The 16,139-nt window shown below is 46.4% G+C and overlaps 1 protein-coding gene across 1 annotated transcript; it reads right to left on the bottom strand.

The window, feature by feature from the left end:
• Positions 1 to 155: 155 nt before the first annotated feature.
• Positions 156 to 14,539, bottom strand: supt6h (SPT6 homolog, histone chaperone and transcription elongation factor). The gene is made up of 37 exons (XM_057821473.1): positions 14,410 to 14,539; positions 13,568 to 13,678; positions 13,344 to 13,508; positions 10,731 to 10,801; positions 10,481 to 10,655; positions 10,314 to 10,395; positions 9,965 to 10,220; positions 8,613 to 8,714; positions 8,425 to 8,538; positions 8,237 to 8,326; positions 8,024 to 8,166; positions 6,893 to 7,038; positions 6,723 to 6,830; positions 6,375 to 6,655; positions 6,153 to 6,307; positions 5,886 to 6,081; positions 5,664 to 5,803; positions 5,456 to 5,573; positions 5,320 to 5,396; positions 5,121 to 5,256; positions 4,919 to 5,056; positions 4,679 to 4,846; positions 4,482 to 4,609; positions 4,207 to 4,414; positions 3,988 to 4,135; positions 3,765 to 3,907; positions 3,542 to 3,682; positions 3,290 to 3,485; positions 3,067 to 3,212; positions 2,914 to 3,006; positions 2,729 to 2,842; positions 2,528 to 2,652; positions 1,418 to 1,530; positions 1,255 to 1,338; positions 992 to 1,173; positions 696 to 925; positions 156 to 599 (listed from the first exon to the last, which is right to left on the bottom strand). Exons 2-37 carry the CDS (start codon positions 13,665 to 13,667, stop codon positions 389 to 391), a joined length of 5,223 nt encoding a protein of 1,740 aa, XP_057677456.1. The 5' UTR covers positions 13,668 to 13,678; positions 14,410 to 14,539; the 3' UTR covers positions 156 to 388.
• Positions 14,540 to 16,139: the final 1,600 nt, after the last annotated feature.

Consider the following 16,139-nt stretch of genomic DNA (forward strand, 5'->3'; position numbering starts at 1 on the left):
CCAAACAGACAAAAAGATTGTTTAACGACAAGTCGCACTTATTGGGTTAAAGGACATGATTTCCCCCCGCCCTTCGTAAAAACTAGTCCAACTCCAAACCTCACAGGTCTGCGTGACAGCGGCAATGGCATGTGAAACTTATAATAACAAAAAAAAAAAGTCAAACTTTTTTTTATTAGTTCCTTACAAAGATTCCGTCCTTGTTGGCAACAGCCGTCTATCTTTTTTAGTCCGGGTAATCCCCCCATGTGACCGCCCCGGCCCCCCCAAGACCAAACTAAAAGCGAAGCAACGTTAACCACGGTTCGCCAGTTTTCTACAACACTGAACGGTATGTTGTCACTGAAAAAGATGGAGACGGGAAGGGTGGGGTCAGGGGGACGTCCTACTATCGGTCCATCTCATCCAACAGGGGCGTGGCGTCACCGGCGATTGACATGGGCGTGCTCTCTATCATGGGGCTGGGCGAGGGTCGCGGGGTCATCCTCTGAGATTTCTTACGCCCCTCAGCCTCTTTCTCTTTCAGCCATTGTTCGGCCATCTTGCCCCAGTCCACAGCCGCTGCCGTCGAGCCGCCGCCGCCCACGCTGCTGCTCGGCCTGTGCAAAAAGGACCGGTGGAGTCAACACCATTTGATGGACACTTGAGCCACCATAATAAACTGAAAAGTGACACGGTGCAATTTCAGGACTCACTTTGGCTGCTGATGCTGCGGCGTTCGCCCTCGTGAAGATGATACAGATGGGGAGGGCGTACCCGCTGTGTGGTGACCGTGGTGGTTGTGGTGCGGCACGTGCGGGTGTGCAGATTGAGGGGTGGAGCCCGGGTATTGCGGCGTGCCCAGAGCTGGCTGGCTGGGTGTGGCGTACGAGTAGCTGGGCGTCATCATGGGTGTGGCCATGGGCTGCTGGGGCGTGGCGAAGACCTGCATGGGTGGACATCAAAGTTGGCACACGCATGCGTGAAACAGGACACGGCACGGAACACGGACATGATAGGCCGAGGAACTGCCGCCTCCGCCGGTGCTTCCTCCATATCCGTATTGGCTGGATCCCCACTGCGCCGGTGTGGTGTTGGGGTTTTGGTTCTGGCCTTGACCAGTGACGGCGGCGATGGCGTTGAACATCTGCGAGGTCATGTTTCGTGGGAGCGAGTTGACAGCCCGCGTCAGGTCTGTGGAGAGAAGGCGGCACCGGTCACGACATACAGAGGAAAGACAGGGGAAGAGCTAGTTGGCAAGGCCTTGAGACTCACCGGCGATGTTGATGTTAGCGGGCGTGGCGTTGAGCGAAGCCGGCGTCCGTGTTCGACTGGTGCTGCTGTTGGTCGGTGTGATGCCTTGGCCAGAGAAGATACGTGGTGAGCGCACGAGAACGGAGCGCGACCTCTGCTGGAAGTCTAATGTCGTTTTCGTTACCTGGTACCGGCTCCTGATAGTGGTCCTTGAACCAGCGGAACAGGCCGTTGACAGAGGGAAAGATCTGTGAGCGGTACCTGAAGCCATCCGGGGTGATGGTCACATACTCTACCCTGTGAACAGCCCGAGACTGGTGTCAAAGTCACGATTAATGACATGAGGTGGAGCCTAGTGCGGCAACGATTAATCGATTTCCTCCAGTAATTAGATCAGAAAAAAACCATTGAATCAAATTTTGCTTCGTTTCATTAGAGTGGCATTTTAATGGTTTGTTTTATTCATTTGGGTGGATACACAGCCCTCTCGTGGCAACAGTAAATATGACATAACTCATCTAACATGGCTGGATCCAGCTGCTCCCTGTTAAGACCAACATGAAGTTTATTTAGTCTAAAAATATTGGCATTTTTGTGGGAATGTGTTTGAACCATTTGTTGAGACTAAGAGCATTGTAAAACAACAAACGTTAGCATTTTATAGCATTTAAGCAAGCAAACTTTTAGTTTCTTGTAGTTCGATCCCTTTTTTAACCCTTTATTGCCAAACGTATCACATTTGATACACCTAAACTTTCATGATTTTGAGACTTAATTCAGAATTTTGACAATTTTTGGGGGGGGAAAAATGGATGCAAGTCAACACATGCATCTGAAAGTTCAATGAGAAAAACAAACAGGATTTAGTAAGGGTTACAGATACCAGAGCGCTTATTTTACATATTCATTTGGACTTTTCTTTTTACAAATTTGAAAAAAAGGTTTCATTAGGACCTTATTTTTCAGATTTTGGGATTCTCTGATAATTGCTTCATGTTGCAGGTATTAATACTGTTTGAGGTCATGAATTTAAAAAATTTTAATGCATGTATTGCTGCTGTGAAACTAAAGTGCAATTTTGCATAGTCTGAAAAAACACTTGGGAATTTTATATTGTAGTCGCACTTAATACTCTTTTGAAAGTGCCATCTTAGCAAGCCTTTGTTTTACATGGGTTAGGGTTAGAATTTATCATGCAACACATTAAATGTTACTTATCCGATTATTTGAACTAACTAATTGATAGATTAATCGATTATCGATAACTGCAGCCCTAGTGGAGACGGTCACTGACCGTGGTTTTCCTCGAGGTTGGTATCCCAGCAGGAACTTTCCAGGCAGAGCTTTACACGCAGACACAAAATACGGAATGAAGGTGGGCTTTTCCCTCTTGGTCCTGACCAGCAGCTCCTCCATTTTCTGCCAAGGCAAGAGCACTTCATTAGCACTCCCGTTTCCCATTCGACAATGAGTGACAAAGCTAAGAGGAACTCGCCTCCTTGGTTCCTCCGTTACACTCTTGAAAGTATTTGTGGCTCAGCAGGTCACGAGCAAATGACGCCATGGGTTGAATGAAGCGTGCTGTGATTTCATCCAGGTCTTCAAACTCCTAGAATAATTGAGCCGGTCATCAGGAATTGCAGTTTGTCGAGATGTTTCAATGCTTAAGAGGCTGGTTACCTCATTGTTGATCCACAGTGTGTGTCCTAAACTGAAAGCATTTTCTTTGCCTTCCTCCCTCACGTCCACATGTTGGTAGATGCCATCAGCCACCTGGCAAAGGTGCAAACATTAAAAGATGCGCTACTGCGAGACCACGGACCATCTTCTTACCTTCCACGTGACGGTGAGATGATTCTCTCCTTTGCTGCTGGGTCTAATGATCAGGTCTCCCTGATCCAACGTCTCCATCATCTTCTCGGCCTGGTTGAAGCTGATGTTGTGGAAGTTAGGGTGGGCGATGACGCGCTTAATGTACGCTGCAAGGACGGGAACGAGAGCGCGAGGTTAGCAGAGTCGGAGATGGAGGCAAACCAAAGTTTTGCCTGCCACTGACGCGTGCGCTGCTGTTTCTTTTTCAGCTCCTCCTCCAACTTGAGGTCTTCTGATTCCGCGTCAAAATCGTAGTAGGTATCCTTGGGCAGCTTCCACTCGTTGTTCTTGTCCGAAAGGTCGGAAGTGCGACACGTGAGGTCCACGCTGAACTTCTCGATATCTATCTTCATGATGCGACAGTGGACCGTCATGCCCACCTGAAGGACAAGAAGTTTGTGAGCGGCGACCTGAAAAATGAGAACAAATGCCTCACCTTCACTCTCTCCTCAGGGTGTTTCACTACTTTGTCGCTCAGGAACTTGGTGGGAATGAACCCCTGCACGCCATTGTCCAACCTACTGCGCACCCCGATGGCCTGTCCGGGACACGAGCCGCTGTCAAAGTGGTTCCACACCTGCAGACGAAAAGATGAGTGACGTCAGTGCCCGGAATGTTTGTTTCTCCGTGTATGGGAAGTAAAGCTGAGTGTCCTCCACCTCGCTGAGTTCTGGAAAATTGTCCTGCTGGCAGAAAGGACATTGCCATAGGCCCGTGGTGTCGTTCCGGATGGCCTGGTCGTAGCTCTCCCCTTGGGGGCGCCGATGAGCGATACCGGTCACCACGCTGGTGATCAACTTACCTGGACGGGAAAAGAAAAAATGATAAAAATGAGCGCTTGTTCTTCACAAAACCACAAATCATCTCTTTTAAGTGTCAGACCGATGTAGAACGTCTCGGGAGTCTCCTTGGTGAGCAAGTTGAAGACTTCCTCGGTGTTGGGGACTCTGTAAGGGACTCGCAGGTCTTTGTACCTGCAACTTAGCTCGGCTCTGATGTCGTACAAAGTGATGCCCTTGTTTCCGTAACCCTGCGGACGAGACAATGCTGTGAGGAAACGGGACGTGATGCCCGCGGGCAAGTCGGCAAGAGCGTGCTGACCTGTCTCTCCAGCTCCTCGGCAAAGGCATCAAGGTCCAGGTCTTTGAGCCGTTCCGGGTTCTCTAAGATCTCTTCGAGAGCGCCAGATGGGTTAGCGTCGTCAGCAGACTCGTCGTACTCCAGCGCGTCCACAGCCATCTTGCGAGCCCACTCGTAGGTCTCCGGGTGGACACGTGAGCCGTCCAGAACCTCGATGTAGGAGTCGGTACTGCAGAAGCGAAAAAAAGCTAAATCAGTCGCACGGCAGACGGCAGCAATGTGACGGACGCGCTGACCTATCCCCGAGCGACGCCGTGTCAATCTTGATGAAACCGGCACAGTTGATAAAGACCTTCGGACCCATGTGACACATAGTGACCAGTTGGGTTCTGTTCTCCAGACGCGTGTTGTTTTGCTTGAGAATCTATTCAACAGACGAGAACACCAGTCACGACCGACAGCGGCGCAAGAGACGCCTGCGTCGCAAACAAACCTTGAGCAGGTGCGAGCCCTTCCTCGGGCCGAGACCGCACACGTACTGGACCAGACTTTGGGTGTGAGGGTGAGCGATGGCACGGTTCACGTCCACGCCGACCTCATTGACCCGATTGATGAACTCGCAATACAGAGCCGAGAGGAGATCCTCCTTCACCACATGCTCCTGGAAACCGAGCGTACACTTGTTTTGCTTGAGCAATGAGCCATGTTTTAAAATAAGGCGCTCCCAACTGACCTGCAGGGGGTGGAGCTTGAGGCAGAGGATGTCTTCGTCAGAGCTGCAGACCTGAGCGTACTCCACCAGGGGATCTTGGATCTTCCTGGCTACTGACACAGCCTGACGCAGTAAGGGCGGGTAATCCCGAAAGTCGGCCTGCAGGCGACCACGGCTGGGCGTCAAGCGGCAAGCAGGCCTATAAAGGCGGCGGGGCGCATACCTCGGACTTCTTGCCGTTCATGTAAAGCGTGGCCAGCTCGTTGTCGACCAGCTCCACGCCAACGGCGGGCAGTGACGACTCTTGCTCCAGCTCTCCGATAGTCCTCTTGATGTCCTCCATGATCATTTGAGCGTCTCTGCGTGTAAAAGCAAGTTCAACACGCAACATCGGGACGAGTACTAGCTATAAAAGTTCTTACCGGTTCTCCCCGGCAACTGCGACGACGTGAGGCTTCTTGGTGGACAAAAACTTCTTGAGATTCTCAAGGTCGTTGGCCTAGCAATGACGAAAGCAGTGAGAGGCGCTCAAATGCCTTTGTCGGGTTTCTGACTCACCTTCCTCTCCCGTTCTTCTTCCCTGAAGGCGTTCCTCCTCTTCATAAAGTACGGTAAGCGCAGAAAGTCTGCCACCTCGCCTTCGCCATTGATCAGGGCGCAGAAGACCGGCGTGTCTCTATGGAAGTGACAAAAACACAGTTTACAGCCAGAGCGTTTAGCCTTTTATTTGGAGGCCCCAAGAGTTGGATCTTGGTTGGTGCTTTACCTGCTGGGTGCGTAGGCAACTCCAAGCACCCTGATGCCTTTGCCCTGACTCTCGTCCATCAGATCGTCATCTTCCTCAACCTGTTGGTCGGGCCTGTAAGGCGACACCTTCAACCAGTTGTACAGTCGGCGGCAGCACGACTGTACCGAGACCATTGGACAAGGCCGTTAGACTTCACGGTGGCATTTTATCCGTCTTTCAAGCCACTCACTAATCACATACCCGCACGATACTCTCTTTGGCTTCAGCAATTAGCTTGCTCTTAAGCTCTTTGGCCATCTGAGGGTAGAGGAACTGGTTGAGGGCTCTCTCGATGGCCGACGTGCGCTGCCTGTTCCACTCTTGCACCTGATGGCTGAACTCGTCTCGGTAGTAAAACTGCTTGATCTCGTCAAAGTAGGTCTGGTCGCCGGCATACCTGACAAGCGAGATATAGACCCGGTCGGATCACAGAACCTGATCTCATCCAACCTTTGACCTTCTATTTACCCCTTGACTCCAAGGAGGTCGATGCAGATGTCGACAGACAGCAGCCCCTCATCCTCTGCCAAACACATCTTGAGGAACTGATCTCCGTTGAGCTCCTTCACTGCCTTATTCTTCAGGTACTTGAAGGAGTAGGCAAAGTGTGCCTCATCCACTTCCTGCCAAAAGAAAACACAAATTAACAGTTGCCTTTGCTCGACGATCTACCTACAGCACGCGTCAGACCTTTTTGCCCTTCTTTGTAGGCTTGATGTTGATCTTGGCCCTCTCCTGGAAGGTCTGGCGCAGCACGTGCCTAACCAGAGGCTCACGGGCTATTTGCATGGCCACCATGTAGCGTGTGCCCTCCAGGACAGCCTCTGGGCTTGGGAACTGACTGCACACGTAGTCCTTGGCCAGCTCAACGGGCTCAGCGGGGAACTGCTCCGTCTCGTGGCGCTGGTAGCTGTCTCGCAGGTTCTCACCGAACTGCTCGGGCGTCAAGCCGAACTTCTTGGCCAGCCCGTCTGAGATGAGCACGGGACACCGTGAAGCCCAGGGTGCAACAGTAGCGTGACAAAAAAGCGGACGTACCGAGTCCCACGCTCTGACAGATGCTGTACATGTCCCTGCGGGACGCCAGCTTGAGGTCTGGACCCTTCTGCTCCTCCTCTTCTTCTACCTCCACCTCCTCCTCTTCACCTAGAAAAAGAGATCAAAAATCACCTTTCTGCCCTCGAGCATGACCGTTCCTCTTCACTCACCATCTTCCGTCACTTCCTTGATCTTGCGGAGTCTCTTCTTGGTGGCCTTGGCGGCATTCTGCATCTTGGGAATGTCTCGCCCGTAGTACAGCAGAAAGTGGTTGTAAACGTCACTCAGTTCTTCCAGAGTCTGGACATCTTTTAGCCTGCGTCACATGATACGCACGGGGTTAAAGACTAGAGCTGGGAATCTTTGGGCACCTAACGATTCGATTACGATTCAGAGGCTCCGATTCGATTATAAAACGATTATTGATGCACTCCCCCCCCCCCCCTTTTTTTTTTTTTTTAAATGTTTTGTACATTGGTCCCAAAATTGTTCAAAAATCCTCTCAGGCTAAACCAAACTACAATTTCAGTATCAACTTAACATACAACAGTAAACAAATATACAAAAATAACAGTAAATAAAAAACTCCAGTCCCCATTCTGTATCAGCAGCTTTAAACTACATTCAATTAATTTCATGTTGTGAATCACCCGTTACAGTTGTTAAAATTGCTCCCGTTATTCCATAATTTCCCTTCTCTTTACTTTTGTCTAAGTTTTAAAACTATTTCATCATTTAAAGATAGATTCAAGACAAGATTCTGCCGATTTAGGAGTATTTTAGATAAAAAGTTAATTAGGTTCGCTACAACAGAGCCTTCTAGAGAGGTCTACTGCTTAAAGATGGCGGCTGTTTACTTACGCCAGAAAGTCTGTCATTTCACATCTCTGTTCAATGATATACTGTATGTTCTAACAACGACGTCGTCTGTCATTTTGCATCTAATTCTACATATATATGATATCTACTGTAGCCGTATGTTTGTAGCAACTAGCAACCGGGCGTTCTTTGTAGCGGCTGTCAGCCGCAGTCAGGTATGATTGTTTTTTTTAATCTAGCGGCATGAGTTGAACATGATATTTACTCTCGGTCCGTTCCTCATTGCGTCCCAAAGACCGCGCTGACTGTGTTTTACTTCCGCTTTACCTGGTATAATTCAATAATCGGAATTTGGATATTTGTGAATCGTTCTGGAATCTTCCACGGCCGAATCGCGAATAATCTGAATCGGAAATTTCGCACGCCTCTATTAATGGCAAACTCGGAAATAGACGAACAGGTAAACAGAGGGGGAGACGGACCTCTCCATATCAGCAGTGTCCAGCGGGCGGATCCCGTCAGCCAGAGGTTTGTCAGGGTCTGCGGAGATCTGTTCAAACTGGTAGGACTGCATCTTTTGAAAGAGTCGGGTCAGGTTCTGCTTGCGCGTCTTCAGCTGAGTCCACTAGAGGATAAAACAAATGTCAGTCAAGAAATAATCCCATATTTAACCAGCAAGAGTGAAATGTGAGTACCTTTTCATCCCACTGCCACACCTTCCACAGGTCATTGATGTTCAGTTCTGGTTCGACGTATTCTTTTCTGTAGAACGCAATGAAGGGAACCTGGAAAAACAAAATAAAAAAAAAAAAAAGGTGTTTATTCAACATGAAAGCAGCAACCAAGCCACAGTGAGGTTAAAGTGCGGTTTTAATGAATAAACCTCAAACTGCTGATTCCTCATGAAGTTGAGCGCCTCTTTGATTTTGGCGATGGTGCTGGGGCCTCTCCGGCTGAAGTTTGTTGATGTGCCACGTTCCAAATAGTCCGTGCTCTCCTGCTCGCAGACAAATCGATTCATTCACTGGCTGGCTTGCTGGCAGTCTCCCTTTCGGGAGGGGGGTCACGCACCTGAATGGAGATGGTAAGTGTGGAAAAACCATGTCTGAAGATCCATTCCGCTTCCTCCTCCAGCTCCTCGTCCTCAGCTGCTTTGACTGGGATCGATCGCAGCTAAAGGAAGGACGAGATCTTCTTAGTGATGTTGGCAATAGGTAACACTTGAATACTTGGTTAAGTCTGTATTTTGATGTTGATCATTATAGTGGTACTGTGTAGGGCTGCAGCTATCGATTATTTTAGTAGTTGATTAATCTATGAATTAGTTTGAATAATCGAGTAATCGGATTAGGAACATAAAAAATGAAAATACCTGAGTTTAGCCTCAAACGTTATAAATAAATAAATGAGGATCTAAATACAACAAAAGAACAATTGGCTAACTTGCATTGCAAAAGTCCGCTAGCTTAAATGCTATAAAATGCTAAAGTTTTATTCATTTACAATACCCCTAACAAATCTTTCAAACACATTTTCCCACAAAAACTGCTGAATATAACAAAAATAAAAATTATCATACAAAAACTTATGTTGGTCTTAAAAGGGAGCAGCTGGATTCAGCCATGTTAAATGACTTGTCATATTCACTGTTGCCACTAGAGGGCAGTGAATGCACCCAAATCAATAAGATTACAAACACTTTCAAAACCATTACAACACCACTTTAATTAAACGAATACTCGAATTTTAATCAAAGTTACCGTATTGGCCTGAATATAAGACGGTGTTTTTTGCATTGAAATAAGACTGAAAAAGTGGGGGTCGTCTTATATTCGGGGTCTAGACATTATACCCATTCACGACGCTAGATGGCGCCAGATATCACTGAAGCGAATGCTGAACTTGACTCCCAGGCCAAAGCGACCCCTTATGGTTAATGCAGTTATTGCAATTTTGTTGTTATATCACAATGGATTGATTTATTTACATTTCAAAAACCAGAAGCCATCCATTTACGAATGTGATTGCACTTTAGTTTACATATTTAAATGTTCAGATATTAAGATTTGACAGAGGCAAAATAACATACTTTTTCTCTCAAATATATTGTTATAATCATTTCAGATGTACTGTAATTATTTTCTGTATAAAAATCAATTTAGTGTTCAAAAAGTCTTTTTTTCAAACTTGAGTCATGAAAAAGAGGCGGTCGTCTTATAATCAGGGCCGTCTTATATTCGATCCAATACGGTAATAGATTGTTGCAGCATAAGTACTAAGTGTAAAATGTTAGAGGATATATATATTTTTTTACCTTTTTTATTGGTGAAAACCTAATTATTTTATTAAGCTGAGTTTAGTTTTGCCTTTGCTGGTTTTATTATGGCTGGCAATTTCTTTTAAAAAAATGAAAAAGTGCCGACCTGGAACCTTTCAGGCATGTCGGTGGAGCGGATCTCGTTGTCCTGGTCGGTCATGTGACTGCTCTCCAGCTCGCTCGGCTCGTAGAGCTCAAAGATGCTCTTACGGCCCTGCCGCCTCTTGATCTGCTTCTTGGGTCTGTCCCAGCTTTCTTCATCCTGGTCCTCCTCTTCCTCCTCGCCCTGGTCGTAGGCATCGACGTCGAATTCAGCAAAGTCAAAGTCCCCGCCGAAGATCTCCTGCGCCTCCTGAAGGGCTCTGTGGGAATAAGAGGAGCAAGGATCAACCACTCAACTGAAGGTGCAAAGTTTGAAAAGGTGTCTCGTTTCTGACGCGGGGAGAAAAACTTACGCGTCTGTGTATCCGGAGAATTTCTTGCCCCTCTTCTTTGTGATGGGTTGTCCATCATCATCCACGATAAAGTCGTCAATATCTGCGCAGGTCAAATAGAAAACAATTAAGAAATAGAAAACCAGCAGCTAATAATTGTTTCTGCAGAGATTCAACTCGCGCTTTACCAGATTCCTCTTCCTCTCCTTCCTCTTCGTCGTCAGCCTGCTGGAGCGACTCGTGGACGGCCTCGCCATCCTCCAGCTCGCCCTCCGCGTCGCCGTGGAAGATTTCATCAAAGATCAGGTCCTTCTCATCGTCGTCGTCATCGTCCAGCGTTTTCACACGGTCGTATTTCTTCTTCTGTGAGTGCAAGGACAGGAGCGTTTTAAAGCGGTTTGGGATGAAGTGGCCAAGCTGTGACTAAAATATGCTTACCTTCCTCTTGACTTTGACTCCCAAGTTTTCCTCAATGAGGTCAAGGTCATCTTCATCTAGATCATTGTAATCTGGGAAAAGTGTAAAGATATGTGCGAGACTTTAAAAAAAATTGGTGTGCAGTGGTGAGCGATGATGAGTAGACAGTAGAGCTGTCCCGACTAGACGACGTTATCGATGACGTAAATGCGACGGTCATCACACCATCCCCGTCGACCAGGGTTCCCCCTGCATACAAAACATTGTGGCGCATCGCCACACCAAAAATAAAAGCCGCCACACCTGACAAAAGGTGTTTTTTAAGGCCGTTTCAAACTAGCAGCAGTCTAGTGTGGAGGGTTCAGCGGCAACCTATTCATTGCGTATTGCAATGTTCGCACCTATGCGCTGCCCCCTTAAGAGACGAGAAGGAAGCGAGAAGGAGAACAGGCGAGATAGCGGTCGCATGTCGCGGCAGCCCGCTGTTATTTTGTTATCGTTTTTCTTTATTATTGTTGCCACAATAAAGTGGGTAAGCCAATAACGACTCCTCTCCTTCTCCCCCGCCCAATCCGGGGCATTACAGTATTTTGGATCGGACTTTTCAGCGAAAGTGAGCGGAGGATGGCCGTCTTGGACGGAACGGCAACTTTGAATGAATTTGCGCCGAGTGGCGGGATAGAGCTTTGCTCTATTTCAAAGCGCCGCCGCGCTAAAGTCAACGCATTCAATAGCAGGGGGGCAGGCGTACTTAAATCTGTGCTATCAGGCTGTTACGGAAGACGGATATACGCTATCACGGCTGACGAAACCTTGATAAATGCCCCTTTTTCCAGGTTTTGCGTGCTTTCGGACACAGGAAAAATGGCTCTCACACCTCCCCTTGCTAAGCTAAAAGGTACCTCGATGTGCGTTTGTGTGGAAATGTAGTTCACGGACAACAAAACAAGGGAATTTAACTAGTCATCAGCCAATTAAACGTGCATTTGAGGGAAAAAAATGGTGTCAGTGTAAGTCTGAACATAATGAAAGTAATTCACCTAATAATGGTAGGGTCAATTATATCCTTATAAAATATGGGAAGACAATCTAAATTACTTCTTAACTGAACTCATTATATAATGCAAATAAGGTTACTTGAAAGTTGGTGGGGACAATTTGAGCATCCTGTTGCTAGTCTTATGACCCTAATGTCCCTATGCAAACCTACGCCATTGGTCCATTAACAAAAGGGCTATTATTTTTGTGGTAATGTAGTAAGTACTAGGGCCAAATAAAAGGAAAAAGAAAGACTACGAGATGCAAGTTGTACTATTCCTACAAGAAAAAAGTCAGATTATTACGTAGGGTAATGTAGCTGTAATTAGCTACGCATTTTAAGTGCATGTACCGTAGGTGAGTGCGACGACATTAGTCGGCTAATGAAATATTTCAAATAGATCTTTTTTTATGGTTCCTCTTGGGGAAAAAATGTGAAAAAAAATCTCATTTGTCATGCTATGATGCAATTTTGCCGTGGCACGACATGGTGAGGTTGTCGGACTCCGATGCAGCCCACCACCACAGCTTCAAAAAATCCTAGGGGAAACCCTGCGTCGACTGTTAATAAAGGGTTAAAAAAATACATGCGTGGAAAGTTGAGAATGACAGACGCTCGGGATTTAAGCAGGGAAAGTGGCGCAGGGCCAAAAAAGCGCACCAGAGTGACCAAAGCATGGACTTAATTCAACAAAACAAAGGAGGGTACACCGTCGTGTGCAGTCTCTTCAATGCCAAGCTTGCACACCACGGCAGCATGTCGGCCGTGAATTAACACCTGAAGAACCGTCACCCGGGTATAATTTTGGAAGACGACAGGGGACAACAACCTGGCAGATCGTAAGTCCATATAACATTTTTTATTGGAGTTGCCTTTATGTGGGTCGTATGACAGAGTATTAGGGGCTAATGTCGGGCCAATGTAGCTGAATACGCAGCTAAGTACTTTAAGTAGCGCATTGCCGCATACGTTAAACTCAACAATATTGAAAGCATCTTCTGTTTTGGAATCAGTTTTACAAATAAGGAAATCGTTATTATTTTTGCTTCATTTACATCAAATTATAATCAATAGAAGAATTTATACTAATGCTTCGTCGTAGCTCCCAGCAAAGGTGCATGTACTATATGTTAAGTGCGTACCAGCTCACAGATACATTACCCCTACTTTTTTTCTCGTAGCAATATTACCACTTTAATCTCTTTCTTTTTTTAAAGAAATTATTTATTTGGCCCTAATACTTTGTCGTAGCAACGTGCATCATTATAATTTTTTTCCCCACGTACTTTAATCCAGTGATACGTGACATTTATTAATATGAGCCCATTGTTTATTTGTGATTTATTATTGTTATTTATGTGTTTATTAGTACTACAATAACGAATTTACAGTAAATGTTCCAAAATGTTTTTGTGAATAAATAATGGTCAACAAAAATTTAATTGCAAGATTTGGAAAAAAAAAAAAGTTCATTGAAAAATTATTAGACTCGTCGACTAACCGTTAAAAAATTCTGCAGCCTAATCGAGAGAAAAATAATAATTTGGGGCAGCCCTACAGACATTCAGTTTCGCTTCGCTACAATCTAAACTTACTTCGCTTTTTGCGCCGATGCCTGACTTCCTCCTCCGAGTCGCTCCCATCTGCGCTCGCACTCTTTTGACCTTCGTTCTCTTCTTCCTCCACCTCACCGTCATCAATAAGCCCACGCAGGTTGCCACGCTCGTCCTGGTCTTCCGTGTTCTCCTCTTCCTCTTCATCTGTGAGCAAACAGCGTTTGAGCGCAACCCGAGCACACCAGTCACTCACCGCATCTCACCGTCATCCTCCATGAACTGCTGAACCTTCTTGGGCTTCAGGTCTTTCTCTTCAAACTCCTCCTCAGACTCCTCGGCCTCGCTTTCGATGAAGAATGACATGACTGCTGTTCCTGTCCAGATTTGGGAATTCCGACAGGTAAAGAGAGAACACCATTAGGCTTTTCTTCACCTCCATTTGAAAATATTCTTCTACTCGAAGATACCAAGACGGTGAAGCAAGACAAATGGACACAGTGTATCCAAAAAGCATCTAGGGTTTGAAATTTGAGGTTTACCAAATTAGGCGAGAAAAATTCTCACGATTTGACATCAATGAAATCTTTTAGTTTTTAAAATCATAAATGTAGTATTTCATAGTGTATGATTTCACGTGGAATAAAGTAGAACACAAGCGATGTCGCAATGCGGACAGCATCAACGACATGACATCCCAACATCAACTAGTTCGTTGCTTGGGAGGAACATAAGCATTAGAATTCAACGCATTATTAGAATTCTGACATGACTTCGTTTAGAAGAAAAATCTCCGTTTAAAATAAACAATCTTCTCCCAATGCACTCGTTTGTTAGCACGCTAGCATTACTAAGCTAGCGTGCATCTTTCGAGTCCTTCTCGGCGATAATGTTCATATGTTGTCTAAATTTCCGTTCTGGACGCCAAATGTAGCGGTAAAACAAACAAGAAAATAAATGTTAAGAGGAAACAGGAGGCTCTGATGGAAATAATTCCCGCTTGTTTGCAGTCTGCATTCCAATGCTAACTTAGCATTAGCATCAGCACCGAAATTGACGACTCGTTCAGTGGCGTCGCAACACCGACAAGCCTCTAACCGGGACTTACGCGTCCGGCCGTCTCTCTGCGGAGAGAAGTCTTGAAGAAAAAAGAAAAATCTGATTTCAGTGTTTTGTGTGTGCGATTGAGAGAAAAATGGCGGACGGCGTGATGGCTTCCGGGATGCCGGGCACGACTTCCGGAGTTTTCAATGGCACGATGCTGCCTCCTGCTGGTTCATCCTCACGTTACAATGAAAAACTGTACTTTGTTCAGTGTAATCATTGAATAAAGTACAGTGGTACCTCCAGGGGTTAATTTGTGCCGGATCCTGCCGGAACAAGATCCGGCACCTCTTGATTTTGGCGTCCCTGTGTTCCGGGACTTATTTGGGCAGATCCGGCACCTCTCGTGTATAGAAAATAATAATATTATAAAAACATTTTTAAAAAATGTATTGTAACAGCTCCGAATTTGGGGGGGGGGGGGGATCATTGATGGCTTTCTCCACTTTATTGTGGCAACACTAAGAAAACAATAAACAAAATAACATCGGACTGCTGCCACATTCGACAGCTAACTTTTGCTTCTCGCCTGTCTCCCCCCTCACTTCTTACCTCACAGCTCTCCAGTCCCAGCGTCTCTTAAAGGTACCGTGCATTGATACGGACATTACAGTATAAAATCAAATAATAGTATGCATAAATTCATTTACAGAACAAATCCCAATAATTTCATGTTGTTTATAAAAAGTCAATGTAACTTGAAAGAGTGGGAGATTTGTTGATGCACTGAAAAGCTGGACCAACAAATAATAAAAAATAAAAAAAACTTTGGAAATTTGCGGCATCTGGGGGGCAAGCAGCCAGGATCAAACGGAATTTCAACATGCCAAAAAGACAGTTGCATCTACTGTCTTTTTTCAAAAAGAAGGAAGATGGTTCAAAACGAGTCAGAAAAGCAACAACCGGCGATGAGGGCAGCTTCAGCGATCATGCTAACGGAGGCGGCATGCTAACAGCAAGAGGCTAGTGCCGTAGCAGCTAGCCAGGTTCACGGACAGCCAGCCAAGCCGGGGCAGTAGGGTGCTTGCCTGGTACACCAGACTCACCGCTGTTCCAGCTATTGAGTCTGGCTACCATTCAGCGGATACAATTTCCAGGGCGGAGCAAGCCACAGCAAACAGACAGCGGAGTGGACCAATCAGCGACGGGCAGATGTGGCGTTAGTAAAACGACGAGGGCAGGACGAGGGACTTGCGCGCGGAAGTAAACATACGAGGAGAGCGGAGTTCATTCACCATGGCTAGCGCGAGACGGACTGTTGTCAATGACTCGTGTCGATGTGTTTTTGGTAATTTAAAACTGATTTTACCGTGGATTGGAACATATTCTCGGCTCTCCTGTTCACCATCTGTGTTGTTGAGGAGACGACTTCCGACGCGCAAGAGTGACGTTGCTTGTTAAGAACACGTCACGCAAATAAACGAATCCGATTTGTCGATTGATTTTGTACCTGCTCGAGAGGCCGTTAATGGGATGGTTCCCAGACTATTTCTCTCAGTGTTTGAAAAATACAGGGAGAACAGTCTGGCCGTGCCAGGCAAGTAGGGTGCTACCGTGGCAGCAGTTGGTCAAGTTCAGCGCCACCCCCAGTAGGGGCAAGCTACAGTGCCAACAGTCAGCCACCAACAGCCGGAGCAACAAGCCAGTACCCTTAGGAGAAATTCGGGTTTGGGCTGCACAATTTATAAGGCGGTGGGAACTTTGAGGCCAGATAAAACGGGGGGATGAAACTCG

This window comes from Corythoichthys intestinalis, chromosome 18 (genome assembly GCF_030265065.1).
Source record: "Corythoichthys intestinalis isolate RoL2023-P3 chromosome 18, ASM3026506v1, whole genome shotgun sequence".
Taxonomy (NCBI): Eukaryota; Metazoa; Chordata; class Actinopteri; order Syngnathiformes; family Syngnathidae; genus Corythoichthys; species Corythoichthys intestinalis.